Source organism: Magnolia sinica, chromosome 5 (genome assembly GCF_029962835.1).
Source record: "Magnolia sinica isolate HGM2019 chromosome 5, MsV1, whole genome shotgun sequence".
Taxonomy (NCBI): Eukaryota; Viridiplantae; Streptophyta; class Magnoliopsida; order Magnoliales; family Magnoliaceae; genus Magnolia; species Magnolia sinica.
Genome location: NC_080577.1, coordinates 28,061,169 through 28,083,053, shown reverse-complemented (window position 1 = coordinate 28,083,053; position 21,885 = coordinate 28,061,169). Strand labels below are relative to the sequence as shown.

Sequence of the window (21,885 nt, the reverse complement as noted above, 5' to 3'; positions counted from 1 at the left end):
TGTGGCTCATCCCTAATTTTTCATCCACCCCTTTCACCGTTCTCAACATGATGAACTGCTCGTATCACTCACACGTGTTCCATGATGAATCGCTGAGATCACACACGTATTCTGTCTTGGTGACGCTAAGCCCACGTGTACATAGCAGCCAGCCACTCGGGTACACTGAAAGCTGCGGTAGTTATTTGATAATCTGGCTGCCCATGACGCTTGATACGCGTGCACTTGGAAACGTTACACATTTGCACACATCAACTCAAGTTATACCGGTTAAATTGTGGAACCTACGGTCTCAAAATTACAATCCAAGAATCTGATTGGATGAACAATCCTGACCTTTGATTCATGGACACTTTGTTTATTTAAAAAAAGAAAAAAAAAACCATTGCATATTTTTCATTTTAAACTGTAAATAAGTTCCCTTCAATATTAAAGTCAGATAATCAAATAATCATAAATTTTTGTTCAAAATACATCTAAGCTGGTAGAAAGAATTGGACGGTTTAATCCATATGTGATTTCTTAAGTGCCTGTGTATCATCCATCACACTCTGCCAGAGTATCAAAATATTTCTCCTAGAACTGGACAGTCACGTCATATTCTTACACTCTAATTTACTAAAATACCCCTTTCTATTAATTTTATTTTTCGAAATTAAATTACTTCTCTCTCTCTCTCTCTCTCTCGCCTTTGAATACTGCGGATTTGGATCTTAAAATCGCTTCCCTTCTCTCGCTGCTTTGAATTCTGCTGATTCGGATCTTAAATTCACTTTCTTTCTCTCGGAGAAATCAAATTCCTGGAATTGCATCTCTCTCTCTCTCTCTCTCTCTCTCTCTCTCTCTCATAGAGAATGTAAGCTTTTCCTTTTTTTCTGTTTATCGAATTTCAATTTAGTTTCTTCCTCTGCTAATTCAAACCCTAGTTTTCGAGAGAGATCCGAAGCACTCGAAGCTTTTCATCCGATCTGTTCTGTCGCAATGAAGTCAGAGACGCGCCTCGATTCGGCAGTTTTTCAGCTCACGCCTACTCGAACTAGGTAATTTATTGATCTGAATTTTGCTCTTATTTTCTGAGATTTGTTTTGTTTGGTTTCATTTTGTTTTAATTCGATCAGTTTGTGAAGAGAATCTTGTGAATTCGAGAGATTTTAGAGGTTTAAATGAGTGGATTTTCGGCATTTGATTTTTTATTTATTTTCATTAGATCAGATGTGATTCATCAATTTTTTTGAGGAATTCATTGGCAGAAAACATGCAATTCTCGAATTTGTTGGTTTTTAGGGTTTTTGTGGTTTGATTTCGCAATGCTTCAGCAAAGATCCTTTCTTTCTTAGTTTTTATGTATTTTAAGGAGTGTTGAAATTTGATCATCTGTATGTGTTAGTTGCATTTTCAGTGGGTTTTGTCAGCATCATCTTTTTCTGTGTAGTGATCTGTTGGAAGAATGGGTTGTTTCAATCCCTGTAGTGTGTTTTTGATGGAGTTTGAATGTTTTGTTGTATGGGTTGTTTCTATCCTGTGGCATGTTTATGGGAGGGATGGCAATCAAAGGTGGGCATCACATGATGGACAGTCCAGATCACAGATCAAATCTTCTCTATTACAATACTATGAACCATCCGTTTTCCTAGCCATTGATTGATGGATAGGATCATCCAGTCAGAGTCTGATCAAAGTAATATTTTTGGGAGGGATTGTCAATCAAAGGCGAGCCCATATTGTGGATGGTCCAGATCAGAGGTGCTCTGGTGGTGGAGGAAGTGAACACAAACAGATTTCCATGGAGATTTTCGTCAAGGAAACAAACAGGGAAAACCAATTTTCGTTTCCTCACATTTCCATTTCCTTGAGTTTCGAACTATTTCTTTTCTTGGTTCCCAAATTGGGTTATTGAATTTCGAGGCTGATATTGCTGCTTTGCTGTTATGAACATATTGGCAATGGAATTTCAGTATCCATTTATTTATTGTCATAGGAAATTTCAAATGCTAGAAATGCAAGTAACCTGATTTGTGAACTCTATGTTCTTTGCATTCAGTAATTGGAATTTTGGAAGTTGGGATTTTTATTACCAAAGAATATATGTAACAAGATCAATGTGGACTGTAGTTGAAATGTGAATTTTGGTGCACCTTTAGCATGCTGTGAGAGATCATGCTTCCAGAGTAATCTGTTGATATCTGTTTGGTGGATCTTCCCCAGTAGGAACTTTAGACAGACTTGCTACTTTCTGGGTTCTGTGGTATGAAGTGAACAAGTTGATAAGTTTCAAGGTTTTTTTTTTTGGTCTTTCAATTTTGTTCTTTCTGTGAATTGTCACATTTCAAAAGGAATCATGCTATTTTAAGGTTCTATGTTGTTCACTTCACATATTTTTGGTTCTGAAATCCTAGAATTTTAAGATGTGAATTGTGTCTTTGCCAATCTGCCTTAGTTCTTGCTAACAGATATCTCCTGCCCTTTTTGTCAGATGTGATTTGGTTATTACAGCAAATGGAAAGATGGAAAAGATTGCTTCAGGGCTGTTGAACCCTTTTCTTGCCCACTTGAGCACAGCCCAAGATCAGATTGCCAAGGGAGGTTATTCAATTGCACTTGAACCGGGACCTGGAAGTGATGTGTCATGGTTTACGAAGGGCGCTGTTGAGAGGTCTGTAAGTTTGATGATGGGTCTTTGCATTGGATGCATTTTCATGCCATTCAAAAAAAGGGTTGCTTTTTCACTAAATTTTATTTGTTAATGGCCTACACTTGGAGTTAATAGCCAACATTTAAAATTCTTGATTATCCTTAAAAAAACATTTAGTATCTTGATCGAGTTTGTGAAAGATTGACTTAGTCAAGTCAACTTAATCAATACTCAAGTATTGGGGTTAAAACTTGAGGGAACTCGAATAAGTGCTCAGACAACTTGGTTGATGCGTGATATGATCAATTCAGGAATTGAAAAACCACAAAAAATATACTACAGCCTAGACATGTTCATTGTTATCAATAGAGGGAAAACCTAGCAATTTAAAACTGAATTACTGATTTGATCTTTGAATCACCACTTGGCCCCGTAAAACTTTAAATTCGAGTTTTTAAACTTTGGTGTGGCAGGCTTTCATCACACCGAGTTGTAGCTGTCTTGCACAAGATTCTTTACTGATAGGAACCCACTTGGTCGTCATCATCTTAACCTTTCTCCCAGCTTTTGGAGTTGGCTTTTAAATGGTAGAGTGGCAACAATTTCTGATTGGCATGCCACTAGACAGCAACCTCTTTTACCTGGCTGCACTACACTAAGTTGTTGCAGCCTTGCATGAGATTCTTTACTATCAGGGAACCCATCTCATAATCATCATTCTAGCTCTTCTCCCAACAAATTGGCGTTGGCTTTTAAGTGTTGATTTGGCAGAAGTTTTCCATTCGGTAGCCCACTAGACATTAACCTACCTCTTTTGCCTTGGCTCTAGGAACACACCATAGCAATGGTCATATTGGCATCAGTGCATCGCTCACATGTCAACATGGTCCCAGACAATATGATCCCCATCTCTTCTATCATACACATGCCCCAAAGGTGAGCAAGCAAAGTAGGGTCGTGGAGGGGCAGTTTCCAGGAAATCCTCTTATATTGGAGCCCCTACACACATAAAGGGCCATGCTCGTGTAGTTGACTACAAAAAATAGCAGGGCACCCACCAATACATTAGCACCAACACCCCACTCACATGCCAACAGTCGCACCCCACATTGCACCTTAGCACAGTTGTCAGGGAACCCACCTATGCATGCTTAGTTGTTTATGTTGCTTCTTCTTAGCAAACTGGTTGATATTTTAGGGGACTGATCAAATTATGAAATCTAATATGGCTTTGTTAGGTTTGTTCGGTTTGTGAGCACGCCTGAGGTCTTGGAGCGAGTGAATACTATAGAATCTGAGATCTTACAGATTGATGAAGCAATTGCTAGTCAGAGCGTTGACAATCCAGGGTTGAGCACTGTAAGTAATACCCTCGGCCAGTCCTGCGTGATCCATGTACTTTAAGAAAAATAATGGTGAACTTTAGTCCTTTTTCTGTGTAGCAGGTGGAAGGTCATCAAGCAAGATCCACAGAAAGCATTGAAGGTACTAACAAATTAAAGATATTTGTGTTGTCCTGGATGCATTCATGCGTTGACTGGTTAATGGTCCTTTTTGTAACACCATCTATGTTCTGTGTCATAGTTCGGACAGTTAGGATCATCTGACCAGTACATGTATAAGTGTATGAATAATTTTTAGTTTGATAAGCACATTTATCTATGCATATTACATTGTTTCCATTCCTATTTCTATCAGCGATATTTGTTTCAAATCTATACACGAGACAGTCCATGGAAATTCATTTTCTTGTCTTGGTCATGGTTCTTCCCATCTCTGGTCTTCACTCCGTAACAAACTGATTTTGTCATTGCTTTTCCATTTTTATGTTCTGGAATTATTAGATGCTGATGAATGTTTAAAATAAATGCTGATTGATGCAATATCCTTCATATGACTCTACACTATTATGGACAGGTCGCAAGCCCATTGTTGATACTAATGCAGATAAAGCAATTGTTCTTTTCAAGGTATTGGCACCACTCATGCCCCCGTCATGTGATGTCTTTTTTTAAAAAAAAAGAAGAAATCATGCGAGGACTTGATAATAACTGTTCTAAATAGAGTTTCTTTTCATGTATTGCAGCCCGGCGTACAAACAGCTGAATCAAATGGTTCCACCACACAAGAGGAGACCTCGAAGTAAGAATACTGACATTCTACTAACTTTGTCATGCTGAATTCTGTAGGTTGAGCCTGTAGTCCTTTACAAGGGTAGAATAGTAATTGCTTCCTTGCACATCTTCAACCCTTGGTTTAAAGACTTGGCTTAGCTGAGTTAGCAGCTTCGGATCACATGTACAAGTCCCCTATGCAATAACTGCCCTAAAGATTGTATCTGTAGTGGCTATGGCTGAGTCAGGCACAATGGCCTCTTAAGGTTGATCAACTCTTGTACCAGTGAACTTCCCAAAGCACAAAATCATAAATAAAAAAGTGAACTTGGATGTCATTAAGATGGGCCTGAGGATGTGAAACGTTGTCCATGGCCCATTAATCTTAGGACATGTTTGCCACGGAAATCAATGGAAAAGGAAAAAGGTTTTCTTTGATGTGACAGTTTGGGATAGCAAGGAAAATGGTGGATTCCACAAAGCAATCATTAGAATTTTACATATTTAGGAATCTTTGACTCATGAAACTTGGTAATTATTGTCTAATGGATATGAGAGTTCCTCTTGTTGTCCAAGCAGGTACCCTAAAATCGGAATCCAATTTTCCATTGTGCTCAGTGGATATTATCATTTAGTAATGATTAAAGTTTCCATTTCCTTTCCATGGAATCATGCAATCCAAAAATACCCTTAAGGTATTGAGTAAATAAGAGAGAGAATTAGTAATCTAGTCTTACATTATACAAGCAGATATACTGATACATGCATGTGTGCACACGTATCAAAATTGTGTGAATGTGAATATCTACTGCAGACTTCCGTCTGGCCTGAGATACATCTTTTCTATTATGGGCTGCAATTTTCTCTGGCTCATGCTTATTTCTTTTGCCAGAGTCCAGCTTTTGAGAGTGCTCGAGACACGCAAAACTGTGTTGCAGAAAGAACAGGGCATGGCCTTTGCACGTGCTGTAGCTGCGGGTTTTGACATGGATCAAATGACACAGTTGATATCATTTGCCGAATGCTTTGGGGCAACGCGTTTGAGGTAGGTGTATTCCTTTTTTTATTGCTCAAAGGATTTTCTGACAAAATCACTTTATCGTTTTCTTTCTTTCAAATGTAAGTTGGTGGTGGTTTTCTATTTAAAGCTTGCCCTTGGTGGATGCTTATTTCTTAAAACAGAGAAGCATGCTTGAGGTATATGGAATTGTGGAAGCAAAAGCATGAAACTGGACAATGGCTGGAAATTGAGGCAGCCGAAGCAATGTCTACTCAATCAGATTTCTCTTCTATGAATGCTATGGGCATTGTGCTCTCTGGTGATGTTATGAAGCAGAAGGAATTCAGGGAACCATGGCCTGAATCCCACGTTGAGTTGGGCAAGGAGACCAATGAGAAAAGTAATGATGCCAATGCAGGTATGGTTCCCATCTCTTAGGTTTTTAGATTATAACAGGAATTAAGGGTTTTTTTTTTTTTTTTTAAAATCCCTTTATTTTTTGAAGATACCAACCGTTATTTAAAAACTTGGCGAGTCTACTTGAGAATCTGTCGAATCAACTTGGACAAACATCAAAACAAGCTGATTTCCTATCCAACTCGGTATGTACAAAACTCGCCTGAGTTCTCCTCGGTAGACTAGCCAAGTTTTATAGAGCAATAAAGTTGGTAAAAAATGTAAAGTGGGAATTGAACCCTCAACACATCATATGGATAATGTTTCTTTACCACTAAAATGGCATGCTATATATATATATATATATATATATATATTTGTGCGCGCGCGCTTGAGATATGAGTAGTGACTCTCTAATTGCATCCTGCTTAGCCAACACATCCTCTTCAGAATTGGTTTCATGATGAATAGCTGCCTCAATAAGTCCCAACTCCCAAGTTCATCTTCCAGAAGCGATTGATTTAATTAACCAATAGTGTGATTTGTAGAAATAAGTTTGCTAGAAACCACATGAGCCGAATCCATTTCTAGATTCTCCACCACATGTCTTGGGATGATTGGGACCGTTGATCTAGTAGTCGATGGATGGGTTGTATTATGAGAATCATAGACAACTGGTCTTATCCATGCATCAATTGGCAAACAATGGAAGGTTAAAGATACTTGAGTGAAAAAAACCACGGTCCCCATTTAATTAGTGAAATTCACAACGTAGGAGGGTTCAGATATGCAATTCTTTAGGTGTTTCACATCCTCGTGATAACCCACTAGATCAATTGTCTGTAATAGGGCCCAAAAGGGCGTGGCTGGAGGTAGTAACAAGACTTGATGATCTATGGTCTAACTGAAGTTATGGCCCTTGATAAAGTGGCATGGTGGATAAGGATTCATGTTGTCACACCCCCCGGCTTTAGAAACCCGAGTTCACTTGACTTAGTTGCCGAGTCGAGGGTGTGACTCGATGGGGAGGGGGTAATATTATACTCATAACTATAATAATCATCACAAATAGTACATTTAATTAATTATCATGCATCCAGTTAAAACTATCAATTATCTATTGGCTAATATCTAGTCCAAGTTCATACCTCATTATTTAAAAGCAACAAATATAAAATGGAAAATTCTTTATTCTCGCAGCAAATCTCTAAGAGCACGCCTCTTAATGTCATCACTCTACACGTGGAGACTCCGGTTCATTTCCCTATCCTGGATGGTTTTCCAATCAACAGAATGAGCTAACAGCCTAACAAGTACTTGCACTTATGATTCACAACATAGGCATGATATAATATATAGGAAATCTTAATATGCCACATTACCACATAAACGGTTTCCTTAGTGAACAAGTAGGGCCATAGCTGCGCACAACGTCCGGCCTGCCAACATCCATCCGACTGAGATCAATATAAGTCCAACACGTGTAGGAGTTTACTCATATCCTACACGAACGCTGGCTTGAGGTATCTCATATACCGTGTGTAACTGTATAGTCTGGCAATGAGTGACCCACTCTAGATATGGCTAAACTCCTTCCAAAGCCTCGACCGTAATCCAAGGTGGAGGCCTTATTGGTACCAAGTTGGGTTCCATTGGAAACTCTGCCCGAGAATTTAAGGAATAACTTGATCCTCGAGTTGTCTGGTGTTCTCAGAATGACATATTGCATACTTAAACAAATATTAACAGATTATAAAAGTTAAGCAAAAGTAAGCATGTAATGTTATGCAATGCATGCGAAAAAATCCATCTGTGATAGTGACTACTTACCCATAATGTCTATTCCTTATTCAACCATTTTGACATTTTGATTATTTTCTCATGGATCTGAAGACTACACTCGGGTCTATGATCCATAGAAAGTTTCTTTTTTTGAGTCATAGTTAGAATACAAGCATCAAATTAATTTCTTCTTTAATGTTCATTTTCTTAGAACACTTGTAAAAATGAGTAAGATTTTAAGATTGTTACATTAGTCCACTAAATCGGTCATTTAAGTCCCTAATTTCTTAGATCTGAGTCGTAGATAATCCATATACCATGTTTCTAACCGTAGATCAAATGTATTAATCTTTGTTTAGTTTGTCTTAAGATCAAGATATACCTTAAAGACAATTGGATGTTTAGATCTATCCGATCCGACCATTTATTTTCTTATTTTTCACGATTTTGGTCCAATGGTCCTGATTGATCTTTGATCGGATTATCTAATCTAACATTAGATCAATAGATTTTTAGTTTTCTTAAATCTAATACCTTAATTAGTTTATTAAACCTTTGATCAACATTCATTATTAGGATCTTTTCTCTAATTTCAACAGTCTGGATCTAGATTTATATGGTCTTAAATCCATATTTACACTTAATAAATAATATATCTAAAGGTACGGTTAATTTTATGTGGGGCCCACCTTTGCACTAAGTGCCTATGATGGATTTACCACTTACAGGATTATAACATAATACAAGATATGAAAAACACAAATGATTTAATTTGATAAACATGATCTTGTGGTAAGGTCCATTTCCTAGGCATTCTTAACATATGTGGCCCAACACATGATCAGGTGATGATCTTATCACGATTAGTTAATAGTATATACAAATTTACCATAAAATGATTCACTCTATACATCAAGGTTGGTGGTGGGGCCCATCTATGGAATGGGATCAATCTTCATGGGGCCTGCCGCCACATCTTAAGGTAAATGTTTCACATCACAACAATATTCCAAAATTACGCTTTATTTCTAAGCTTAGTTACACATAGCTTTACTACTAATCATCGTGATCTTATGGTGGGGTCCTTTTAGAGAGATGTCAAGTTTCTTTTATGTTGGCCCACCATAATTCTAATGATGAGATCCTGCAACCAACTAATTCGTTTATATTTTCAAAAATGACAAAAATAAATAAATAACTAAATAAATAAAATTTCAAATTTAGATGGAAAAACCCACATGTACGAAATCTTATAGAAGGGTGGGGCCCACCCTTACCATTGATTATGTCCACACATGGGGCCAATGCATTTGCCCCCGTGAGGCAACGTATGGGGTACCACGTTGTTGCTTACGTGACAACGTGTGGGGCCCACACATGCTGATCCCATGGTTAGCCCATAGTTCATCTCAGTTTACACTCCATAGGGTTTACTTGGATTTGATCTAAAACATTTAAGAGATATAATATTAGAGCACTCACTTGATAAACATTTTAGATCAGAAGCTAAGCTCATAGAACTTCTCTTTTCATTTCTTTCTCTTTTCCTCTCTCTCTCTCTCTCTCTCTCTCTCTCTCTCTCTCTGTTGAAAGTGTAAGTGCTTACGGAGAGTGGTTTGGCATGTTTTATATAGAGGAGTCAAAGCCCCATTCATCAATACACATGCATGGTAAACACGTGATAAATACATGGTAAACACGTATCTCTCATCTTAAGGGTGTGAAGTAATGAGGAGAGGTTTTAGGATGGATGAGAGTACAAAAATATGTGCAGACGTGCCATGGAGATGTGGATCCCACAAGTACAGTCTCCTTGATCTAAGCGTATGATTAGATTGTTTATACCTTATGCCCTCTTCTAAAAATGGTTTCTTGATCAAAATGATCATGGTTAATTGTAGAGAAATCACAAGTGTTTATAGAGGCGGCGGTGCACCAATTATTGTACACATTCGTTCATGTAAAATAGGGTGTATTAATCGAGTGTGTACATGCTACGATCGTGTGGGCCATACTAAAAGTTTCTATATCCAATCATTATATCAAAATGAAGTTTTTATTATAAAGATCACGGGAAAAATAATTTCGAGGTAAAAAAATAAGTGTATAATATTATGGGCGATGCTCAAATGTATAGTTATAATACATATGGATAATTTTTATGATTTTACATATACTAAAATAATTTAAAATCATGGTCTTGAATATCTACTAAAGTCATGAAATAAGAAGCTAGTATACTTTTTAGGGTCCACAAAACATGCTAAAATTGAAAGTCCAAGAATTCTTGGCCTTAGATCTCAGCTTTTTATCCTTATTCGAATTAAGATTTTTATATAGCGTTGTTAATATTGTGTCAATGAACATATTAAACGGTGGTCTATAGAAAGATCAAGTGGTCCAATGGGCAATTCTCAAGTTCTTGATGATATATCTATCAGATGATAATTTTAAAGGCATATTTGAAAATCAATTAGTTACCACTTAATTTAGATGGTTTGGATCGATGATTCATGGTTTGGATTGGTGATCTAATGGACGGATTGTCACATATCTTGGTTTAAATGGTTAAAATGACCCGTTATGATTAAATAATTGAAAAAAAAAATTACACCCCAAAATTGCTAGTATATTACACATGTAGCTGACTCCAATTAGTTGGTATAAGGCTTAGATGATGATGATGGTGGTGGTAGTGGTTAGCAATTGTCCCTAACACCTAGACTTTTCCTGATGTGCTAGTTTGTGCAAATGGGGCTCATTTTCAGTGATCCAGATCATTGATCTGATAAGTCCCATCGGGGTGGGGGATACCACAAAATGTTCCACGTTGGTAGATCCTAACTCTTCAATGAGCAGCCTAATAGCAAATGGTTATGGCTAAATACAACAAGGGTTTAGAAAATCCCAAAGATTGGATGGACAAGATCATAAAATTTGGAAGATTTTTGAGGCAAACCCCATCTCTGTTGAGGCTCATCAGGTCAACAACCTAGATCTTTGAACCATTCTGTGTAGATGCTCGTCAGGTCTATGGTGTAGATCTATGACCAATGCTCCATCTGTAAAAGATGGGCCCTTTAGGGCACTCCAGATGCATCGAGACTATAATCTCTCAATTAGTTATGCTGCGATCCCCCAACCTCCCTATTCCACTTTATCATTCATCAACTTTTGATATTGTTTGAGAATTTTTTAAGTTTTGCATCTTATATTATAATAATATGACAAAACTTCACTCCTCTTCTAACAGAAGATTATTTTGGACGTTTTTCCCATTTTATTTTACTTATTGATTTTTTAGTTAAACCGGGTCAAATTTTATAAGAACTAGTCTGGGTCACCAGCTCAACTAATCAGTCCTTTGATTAATTACTCTCGGTTTATCCTCGGTTGATTGAGATGAATCTAAGCTCCTGGTTTTTGAACAACGTACCAAAACACCTCTTTCTCGTTGACCAAAAGATCTTCAATATTTACAGAAGCTACCAATGCATAATAATTTGATCACTACTATAGAAAGAAATGCAACTTTTTGAAGAATGCGACAATATATTCTGTTGGGTGACAAAATATTCTGTTGGGTTCCATGTTATGTAGAATGCGAGACCTTTCAGGTTTTACTTATTTGATCAGTACTCTTTATGCAAGTCACAGATGGTTGTTTGATTGGTTATTGGAAGCTTGGTGTTTTGGAAACTGAAGAATGACATAGGATAACATACTGGAGTATATGAACACACACACACACACGCACAAAAAAAAAGATGAAAAAGAAAAAAGAAGAAAACTTTGGTGCTCCCTTAGCAACGCCATGCAGATTACATCGGGGCCCACAAGCAGCCAGTCAAAATGGTTGACATCACATGTTTGGGTCCCAGTGTATGACACCACTATGCAGGAGTTATTTTCTGCTTTAGCATTGCATTGTACATCATTCCTCCTGAAAAAATTGGGTTGTTTCTGTTATTTTTCCTTTCCTTAAATTTGGCTAAGGGTCCCTCAGCCATTGACAGATTCTTCTTTCTCTTGTTGAAAGCCATCAGTTGGGACTATTCTCATGTCTTATGAAGATTATTTTTTTTTGAAAGGCAAGAATATTATTAATCAGACAGAGAACGAAGCAAAGCACAGGAGGAAAACTCCCGAAAAACAGAATAAAAAAAAAAGAATAAAAGAAGAAAAAAGAAAAAACAAGAAGAAAACATAAAACAAAATACAAAGCCATTCCCAGGCTACCCAACTCCCTAAACAAACACAATTAAGGGGCTCAATCTCTAAAGAAAACTAAAACCCTCGAGAAAACCCCCACCCTTGACTGACCAAGATATTAGGATTCAGATTGATAGAAAACACGCTCGGAAAGGATTCCGCCAAGGTCCATTCGAAACATCCAACCAAAATTTAATTCTCCTACAATTTCCTAGGGAGAAATGAATTTTATCCCAAATAAACTAAAGGGTGCAATAATGAAACTAAAAAGTTTAGGTTTACAATTACGGGTGCTTTGTCTATTAAAGAAATGTTTTTTATAGGGGTGGCAATGGGCCAGGTTAGACCCGGGACTGACCCAGCATTTAAGACCCAAGTCCCGAGCCCAGCATGGACCTAGTGTAGCAGGCCCAAACTCGACCTGAATTTTTTTTTGGTTGGGCCCGGTATCAACCCGGTCCAACCTGATCCAGCCTGAAAATTGATAAAATCCCTGTTCCCCCCTTGATTTTTCCTTATGTATTTGTTTATCAAGTGGGCCATGCATGCATAAAGAAATAAACATTGTAGAGGAATGAAACCAATTGTCCACATTCAAATTAGACGGTTGCCTGACTAAGGATTAGAATGACATATTTGTAGGATAAAACACGTACATATAAAGTCGGGTTGGGCTAAAATGACTTAGCCAAAGCCCGACCCGATTAGGCCCTGAATGCAAGGCCAAGCCCGTCCCACAAACCAAGCTAGTAGGTCCAAGCCCAGCCTAAGGCTGGGTCAAGCTTGTTTTATGGTGCCTTTTATTTTCAAAACATCATGCATGTCGACATTAGTTCCACGGGTTTATTGACTAGTTATGCTTTTCTCTACATTTTACTTGAACATCATAAATTCATGATCTGGGTATCCATTTTTTAATGTCCAGATCAAAGGCCTCCCATCCATTCCCAGGTTCCTTCAGGCCCTCATGAATATTTTCAAGGCAACTTTCAACATCCTATGTATCCCCAGTGGCCTATTCATTCTCCACCGGGTGCTCCAGTCTTTCAACAGTATCCTATGCAAGGGGTGCCTTACTATCAGAACTATCCGGGAAATGCCCCATTTTTCCAGCCACCGTATCCTCCAATGGAGGATCCCAGATTCAATGCTGCACAAAGAATGGGGCATAAAAGGCATTCCATGGATAGTAAAGATAGCAATATCGAGTCAGAAAGTTCGGAAATGGGTACTTCCACTGCAAAATCACAAGATGGTGGAGATCAAAACATGTCAGAGTTAGAGAAAGAAGACTTACAGATTCGAATACGGAGGAAAAAAGTTGGTCGATCAGGTAAGAAACAACCGGGCATGGTTGTTATTCGAAACCTCAATTATATTACTTCGAAGAAGCACGACTCATCAGGAAGTGAGTCTCAATCAGCTTCGGAACCCGAGACCAATGAAGATGATGATGATTTGCAGTCTGATGCTCCAGTAAGGAATCATAAGAACTCTGTGAGATCTGCAAAAGGTAAAGGAAGTCATTCCAAGTTTACCAATACTCGGAGTTCAAATGATGGGGATAGTGCAGTTTATGGACAGGATGCTAATGGTGAAAACTGGCAGGCTTTTCAGAATTTTCTATTGCGAGATGATGAAGAGAAAACAGATTTTTCTGATAGAGGCATGTTTTCTGCTGAAAAAGAGGTCACTGTAAAGAGGCAACAAAGTAGAGTTGTGGAAGATCCTATACTTCCTCCTGAACGAAATTTGACCACAGTTCCAAACCAGAGAATGTCTGAATTTGATATAGTGAGTGGCCAGGCAGTGATCTATAAGCAGAGGGCATCAAATGATGAATCGGCAATTTCTCATGAAGGGTTCCATCCTAGTGGAGGATTGAGAGATAGCCAGCTGGATGTGCAGTTCACAGAAACAGAAAGTGGCGGTGGAAGGTATAGAAGGGCAAATGATGCTTTCATGATATATGAACATGGAAATAAGAGTGGCACTACGAATTATCTACCTGATCCGCTTGCCGGAAATGAATTTTGGCCTGCTGATAATTTGGATAAAAGATCAAATAACGTAACAGATGAATCATTCATAGTTCCTTTTAGGTCAAGCTCGCAAGATCAAGTTGGAACAGACAGCAGAGCTGCCATCGATATGGGTTCCGAGTTCTCATCGTCTCTTCAGAGAACAGAAGATTCTTCCAATATGATTAGAAGCCAACTCAGCTATGAACCAGATGACTTGAGTATGATGCCAGAGCGTGGAGTAGAAAGGGAGTCTATTGGTTATGATCCAGCTATAGATTATGAAATGCAGCTTTGTGCTGAAGATGCCAAAGTGTTTGAGAATGTAAACCCAGAAGAAGCGACGGGTGGTAAGGAAGGATTGAAGAAGTTAGACAAGGAAAAGAAGTCAAGAGCGCAAGATGCTTTAGAGAAAAGGAAGATGGAGGCGGCGATGAGGAAGGTAAAGCCATCAAAGTATAGTCCTTTAGCTGAAGCAAAAGAACGTGCTGAGAAGTTACGCATGTTCAAAGCTGATATTCAGAAAATGAAGAAAGAACAGGTATGTTTCTCCTCTTTTACGTTTTTGAAAAGCTCTGTTTTGGAAAAGGTTGAACACCCTGATGGTTGCAACTTGAAGCTGGCTTAACTGATCTTCTTATTCTTTTTAATACTCTTCTAGTTTTGAATAAAAACAAAAAAGTGTATAATAAAAAGGAATATCCTGTGTGAATTCAGATATTGGTAAATTTACTATATTCCTCCTGCCTCAAATGGCTAAAATTATATATCTTTTTGAAGGATAACAAAATTTTCTTAAAGCAAAAGTAAAGAATGACAAGGATTTATGTCAGATACAAGGGGAAAACAACACCCGAATGAACCCTCAAAAAACCTACAATTGCTCTCAAACATCTTAAATGCAGAAGCCCATTTGATTATATAACACTTAGCTTTGAGAAAGACACCATCTGGAGTGGGTGAGCAATCATGGAGATGCAATTGCTTCGTTCTTGCCAGCTGCCACAAGATAGCAAGCAAAGATAAGTGCTCACTCTTCCTACCGCCATACCATGCTTTGATAAGAGCCTTCAAGAAGATGACATCACCCCATGCCACCTTATGGAGGGAAAGGAATTTCCACGAAGTAATTTGCAAGGAGTGATGAATAAACAAATGGTAAACAAATCGTTGGTTGACTCGTCATCCTTTAGGCATAGGGGGCACCCATTTGTGATAATCATCCTTCTCTTCTTAAGAGAATCTCTATTGTGATCACCTTTCTCCTACCCACCAACCAAGTGATTTTATTTTATTTTATTATTTTTTTTGTGTGTAAATGATTGAAAAGCTCTTGTTTTCTCAAATTAGCAGCAATTTATTTACTTATTTTTTATTTTTCAAATATTTCTTGTGTCATATTTATGCAATCATGCCCATGTCCTACTTAGTGCTAATTGTTAATGAATTTTAGAATGAAACATGAAACCGGAAAATGGTTGTTTTGTAGAAAGAAAAGAATCAAATGAACTTTAGTTGGGCTTTTTGTTATTTTGTCACATCTAATGTTTGTTGGCTTTTCATGTTGCTCACTTTCTTTCTTTATTTATTTTTTCTTTTTTTTTTGAAATTTATTAGAATGCCTACCGCGAGGCAGGAAAAGAATGCAATGCAACACTAACAACCCAAATGGAAAGAAACAGACATAGTCATAGCTGCATTAACAAAAGGAGCCCAACCCTTTACAAAGCCTTTAACTGCATAAATCACTCTGTGAACTGAGGTCCTGTTTTTGAGACATTGCTCATTCCTTTCCTTCCAGATAGCCCAAAAAAAGGCCAAAGGGAGAAGCCTCCAAACAAAATTACCAACTTTCCTCACTCCCACCACCATGCCACTCCCCAAAGGAGATCTTCCACCGATTCTGGCATGACCCAAGCCACTTGAGCTGCAACTAGAAAATAATCTCTTCAGACAAAAGGACAGTGGATAAATAAGTGGTCGATGGACTATGCGCCTGCCATACACATTAAGCAAACATTAGAGAGCACAAGCGATTGTTGTTGCCAATTATCAATCATCCATGTTGCTCACTTTAAAGTTTAAACAAGTCAGAATGTTTTAAAAAAAAGTTTAACTTTAAACAAGTCAGTGATATGAACACATCAGGAATCAGGGGTATTTTGGGTTTTTAAAGAGAGGTTCCTGATTCTTTGTGATCCTTGATGCATAAATCTTTTTCAGCTGAAAGCATCAAATTTATGTTGGTATATTGTACTAACTTTCAAGAACATTTCTCTATTTTGCCAATCTGGAAATTTCTGTTTTTATTCATTCAGAAATTTAAGGAATTGTACTAGTTTTAAAAAGCTTGAAAGTTCTTTTTTTAGTAGGCCTAATTTCTCTGTTCGTGTTGCAGCAAGCTGCCAGATTGTTCTTCTATTTTTGAAATTTCAGTGTGTACGTTTCTGTGTTTCACTGAAGAATACTGTGTGCGCTGTACCATACAAACTGAAATGAAAATTTACAAAAAGCAATCTAGGAATGTTATTTGGTTATCAAGACTTGAGTTTCTAGAGGACAGGTTACCTACAAGGCTAGAACTGGTTGTATGCTAAAGCACATTTTTTATTCCTTCAGAATTTTGGTTTCCAGTTTTGCCCCTTTTAAATAATTTTCTTGAGGATTATCTTATGTTTTCTGGGGAAAATGCCTATGAAAAAGAATTGTAGGTTTAGTTAACCTGCAACTATTTGTAGGTGATAACGGACCTCTATTCTATGTTCACTAGTTTGCACCTTTACTGACCAATCTATTTTTCAAATTTCACCAGTTTTCACCTTTGGTAACCAGCCTATTATTTTCTATAGTTTATGGTTCCTTTGCCAGCTGGGTTGATTTGGTTATACCTCAAGAGTTTTTTATTTTGAAATTTTTCAGGAGGAGGAAGAAGTAAAGCGGTTAGAAGCTTTAAAGAGAGAGCGGCAAAAGAGAATCGCTGCGAGAGGTGGCTCAAACCCTGCTCAATCGCCACTGCCCTCTCAGCAGACCGGAACCCAATTGCCAACAAAGCGTACAACAGGCTCGAATAAAGGGCCGAAATCCAGCGACTCTTCTTCACCTATACAAAAGTTGTCTACCAGGACTGCTGTGGGGTCAGGTGGTTCTCAGAAAACCACAAGGCCTAGCAGCAGATTAAATGGTGTACACCCGGCTGGAAGTGGGTTAACCCAATCAATGTCATCGTTAACAGAGCTGAAGCATGATAATGACAGTCACATGCCCAAAGACTCAGAACCAAAGGCAGCCTCAATCCGAACTAGAAGACTATCAGACCCTAAAGGCAGCAGCGGCCATCAGGTTTCTCTGAAATCAGGAGGCAGTGATAAAGTACCAAAGCCAAAAGTATCTGGTGAACCTGAAAGCAAGAAGATCTCTTCAATTACAAGCCTTGACAGAACTAAATCTGCAACACTACCAGAAATGAAGATTAGAACACCAAGAAGCAATTTGGATCAGAACAACTCAACTACAAGGGGGACAGTGCAGAAGAGCAATGTTAGCGGATCTTCTGTGACTTCTGAAAGTATCAAACTGAAAAAAAGTAATGAGAAGACATCGCATCAATTGGATGATAACTCTGTTATTGAGAAGACCGTTGTGATGCTTGAAGATGAGATGCCTGCCATTCCCATTGTGCAGGCATCTGAAGAAAAGATAGAGATAGAGAGAGGTTCATATGGTGATGATACTGAAGAGAAGACTGAGGTTGTAGCAGAATATGCAGCTATTGGTGCACCGCCTTCCCCTATTGTCATTGGTGAAGTTGGTCAAGACCCTAGCAAATTCCAGCTTGACAAGCAGCCTAAATCTAATGAGGTATGTTTGTTAGAAAAAGCATTTAAGTGGTTCTTTTCTTCATGTGTTCTACTTTATTTTAGTTTCTTCTTATTTTATCTTGGATGCACTTGTCGTTAGAGAGCTATAACTATGTTGTCATCACCATCACTTGTCATCATTTTTATTGTGGGAAAGGAAAACATCACCTTTTTACCTAAAAATGGAATGACTTGCATAGGGTTCATTATAGTTTCATTTGCAAATTTTAGTGTTTGTTTTTTCAAGATATGGGGATGCTCCCATATTCTAGTTATCTTCAGGTTGAAGAAGTTATGTTTCAAGATATGGGATGCTCCCATATTCTAGTTATTTTTTGATTTTTTTTTTCTTTTCTTTTTTAAGAAATGGACCGAGTAGTTGTGATTTCTTCTGCTAGTAGTTAGTGTTTATTCAAATCAATTGAACTTCCTTTTCACATTTCCTGCAAGGACCCCAGTCAGGTCTCCAATATCAGAGTGATTTGGTGTCAGTTGTTTGCACGTAAAAAGAATATTGGGAACAGTAATTAAGATTATTGCTGTAGTTTCCGTCATCTTGGACCTGCTCTACCTCAGAGCCAAAACTGCCCCTGCTTGAATCAAATCCACATTTGGAAGTTAAAATTGGTTATCGTGAATTTTTTGTATTTGGTGCTGGTTGGGAGCCTGCATATGGTGATACAGTATGATGGCGTATTTTTCTTTTCGCATAGCGTGGCACAGCTTTGCTTCTTTATTTGCTGATTCTGGTTACCCAATCCTTCTTCTGATGATCAGGTGACACTAGATTACACAGGGGATGAAATGCCGAATGCTTCCAGTATCGGGGTTGCTGAAACCCCATATCATGCGCCTTATGCTCGAAACTTATCACTGGAAGATCCATGCACCAGCAATTTAGAATGCAGTAAAACAACAACAATAAATTCTGAAATGGCAACAAGCACTGAGACTGTCAAACTGCGCATATCTGATTTTACTGACCCAAATTTCCAAGAAGAAATTTCCAAAGAAGTGGAGAAGCCGCGTGGTAAGGAATCCTCGAAAGGTTTCAGACGACTCCTTAAGTTCGGAAGAAAGAACCATAGTTCAGCTGTGACTGAACCTAACGTGGATTCAGATAACTTGAGCATTGACAGCTCAGCTGTTGATGAACATATTGCAACTACCGCTTCTTCTAGTGAAGGTAAACACTCATCACTCCTGTATTCTGTTGGACTCAAATCTGTAATTCTGTGCCTGAATGTGTCTGTTTTTGCTCTTTGGAAACTTGGTCAAATACTTGAAAAACTTGATAGACTTGGATCACATTAGAGGTTTAAGGTTTTTTGTCTTTTTGTTTTTCTTTTTCCCTGGAACATGATGAAAACTCAATATGTTACTCCAAAAACTCAGTTGAGATTTTCAAAACTCAATTTGGTACTCAAAAGGACTTAATCAAGTACTTTTATCTAACTTGCCCGATGTTGGAATTGGCTCTTACTCAGGTCGTCATTGAGTCTTGATTTTTGTTTCTTGTTTCTAAACCTTGGCTGTTACTGCTCTACTTCAACATTAATCATTAAGTAAAAGAATGTTAGACATGACGGTGTAAATCTCAGATGCTTGGAACCCAGATAACATACAAGCAGGAAAAAGAGGTTTCTTGGAGAAAGCAAGATTAGTCTTCCCACTTCGGATTAACCGATCTCAGTAAATTTCAAGGAAACTATCAACTGAAAGGCAGCCTAGTGTGAAAAAAAATGAATTCATAAGTGTCTTATCTACTCATGTTGAATTAATTTGGTATTTACCAAAGTATCCTGCTAACTTGTTGATTTCTTAGAAGATCTCAGTAAAACTTGTCATCTGATCTTTGCTATAATCAGTACTGCAGATGTCAGGGTTTTGTGTTGGGTGAACTTTCAATTGTTTCAGTGTTATGATTTATCCTGGAAACCCAGTTCCAACATTGTTTAATCAAAACCATTTTTCTGTTAGCAAAAGTTAAATCTCTCTTAGGGGCTAAGGTAAGGGATTTGGAGCAAGGATTTGTGCAATCCATGGCTTTCAAATCTTCCCTGTTTGTTTTTTGTTGGGCACGTGACAAATCCATTGATTTCCCAAATTTGCACCTCCATAAATCTATGGATTTAGGGCATAATCAAATCCCCAACAAAACTAAAGACTTCCAACCTCAAACTGAGAGACTCATGGAAAAGCTGAAAATGAAATTCATCATCATCTTCTAAACCTTATCCCAGTTAATTGGGGTCAGCTACTTGAATCCTGTTCCACCATTCTACTCTATCAAGGGTTAGACCTTCAGGTGGACCATAGGTTATCCAGTCTTTTCTTACTACCTTCATCCACATCCTTTTCTTACTACCATCAACTCTTGAAAAAGCTGAAAAGGTAATTCCTTTACAATAAATGAAAATTCTCTCCAAATCCCTGGATTTGTGTTTGATTCCGAAAGTGTACGTTGGATTTTGCTAAATCTCAATTCCAATGAAAGTCCATGAATTTGACAAGTTTATGGATTCACCAAATTCACATTATCACTTCCTTTCCCAAACAGGGCGTTAGTTTCAGTCCAAATTAAACTCTCAATTCCGAAGATCGATATCCAAGTATGAGTCCCAAGTTTTTGAACATTGCTACAGCGTCATCTTAAATCATTAAATGTATAGCTGATCTGTATATCTATATCTTTGATGTTATTCAGTTCATATGCTGAAGAATCTTATCCCCCAAGACGATGTCCCCATTGGAGGCACTGCACAAAAGGGTGAGGACTTTTTCGTATCGTTTTTGTCTTTTTCCCTCTTTCCCTCACACCCTCTTTTCCTCACACGAATGAGCTTTGATGTTTTATACCCAAGGTAGAAATGGATTCAGGCTCTTCTTTGATTCTCTCTTTTCAGCTTCCCGCCCTTTCTCGTTACTGTCGACTTTCCGGAGCAAGACCGGTGAGAAGAAGCTGATGACATGACGAGGGCCCCCCAAAATTTAAGGTCAGGATGAAAAAATGCATGGTTTCTTTCATCGATTGTTTATTTGTGTTTGATAAGCCGGAAATGCCGAGATGATTTGATTGATGTGTGTTTATAGTTGTAATTGTTTTGGCTCTTAACCATATTGGTGTAAAAACTGCATTCTTCATATTCATTTTTAATGTTCATATTATTATGTATGGTTTGTACCTTACAGTTTGCAATGCTCAATTGGCTACAAGATTTCATGCCAACTTTATTTTATGTAAACACAAACTACAATCCCCCTTTGAACATTTTCAAAATCACAAATGCCCATGATAGCCTGGAAAAGCCTTTTGTTTTGGTAAGTTTGTTAAAGAAGGGTTTTGCCCACATTCACTGCATTGGTGAAGGGTGTTAACCTTCACCCGTCTTCACTGCCACTTGTTAGAGAATGCACGTATCGATCTGGGTGTCCGTTAGAATGTCCCACCTATTGGATAGGCCATTTGACAAAGTCCACATGGATTGGGTGTTCTGAACCGTGCAAAAAGTAGCCTACAATATCCATCAATTGGAAATACAATTTCAGCCTAAAGTTGTTGAAAAAGTAGGATAAAATTACAATCTACCTATTAATGAATACTAGAGGCCACCGACTACTGGTCCTTCTGACCTTGGTTTTGAGCATGGCCTATCTAAAAGGTGGGTGTTATAGTCTCCCACTCTTTAGATGAGCCTGCAGAGAATGGGTAGTGTGTTTAAGTAATCCAGGGTTCAATCCCTGGTCCTTCCACTAAATAAAAAAAAATTGAAAAAAAAAAAAGAACAGGAAGAAGAAAAGGAAGGGAAAATGAAAAAGAAGAACAGGCGGGTGTTGTAGTTGACAGCTTTGATCAACAAGCACATATATT

The 21,885-nt window shown here is 38.0% G+C and overlaps 1 protein-coding gene across 4 annotated transcripts; it reads left to right on the top strand.

Moving 5' to 3' along the window:
- Positions 1 to 680: 680 nt before the first annotated feature.
- On the top strand, positions 681 to 21,198 carry LOC131245856 (COP1-interacting protein 7-like). 4 transcript variants are annotated; one of them, XM_058245585.1, is made up of 14 exons: positions 838 to 856; positions 927 to 1,040; positions 2,474 to 2,653; positions 3,871 to 3,991; positions 4,075 to 4,117; positions 4,550 to 4,602; positions 4,719 to 4,774; positions 5,639 to 5,791; positions 5,929 to 6,164; positions 13,062 to 14,698; positions 17,077 to 18,015; positions 18,792 to 19,200; positions 20,722 to 20,784; positions 20,921 to 21,198. In XM_058245585.1, exons 2-14 carry the CDS (start codon positions 982 to 984, stop codon positions 20,986 to 20,988), a joined length of 4,017 nt encoding a protein of 1,338 aa, XP_058101568.1. In that variant the 5' UTR covers positions 838 to 856; positions 927 to 981; the 3' UTR covers positions 20,989 to 21,198. The 4 variants fall into 4 exon arrangements, 3 of the variants coding, with proteins under 3 accessions (XP_058101569.1, XP_058101567.1, XP_058101568.1); XM_058245586.1 differs by having other exon boundaries at positions 685 to 1,040; positions 4,078 to 4,117; XM_058245584.1 differs by having other exon boundaries at positions 685 to 1,040.
- The last annotated feature ends 687 nt before the right edge of the window (positions 21,199 to 21,885 follow it).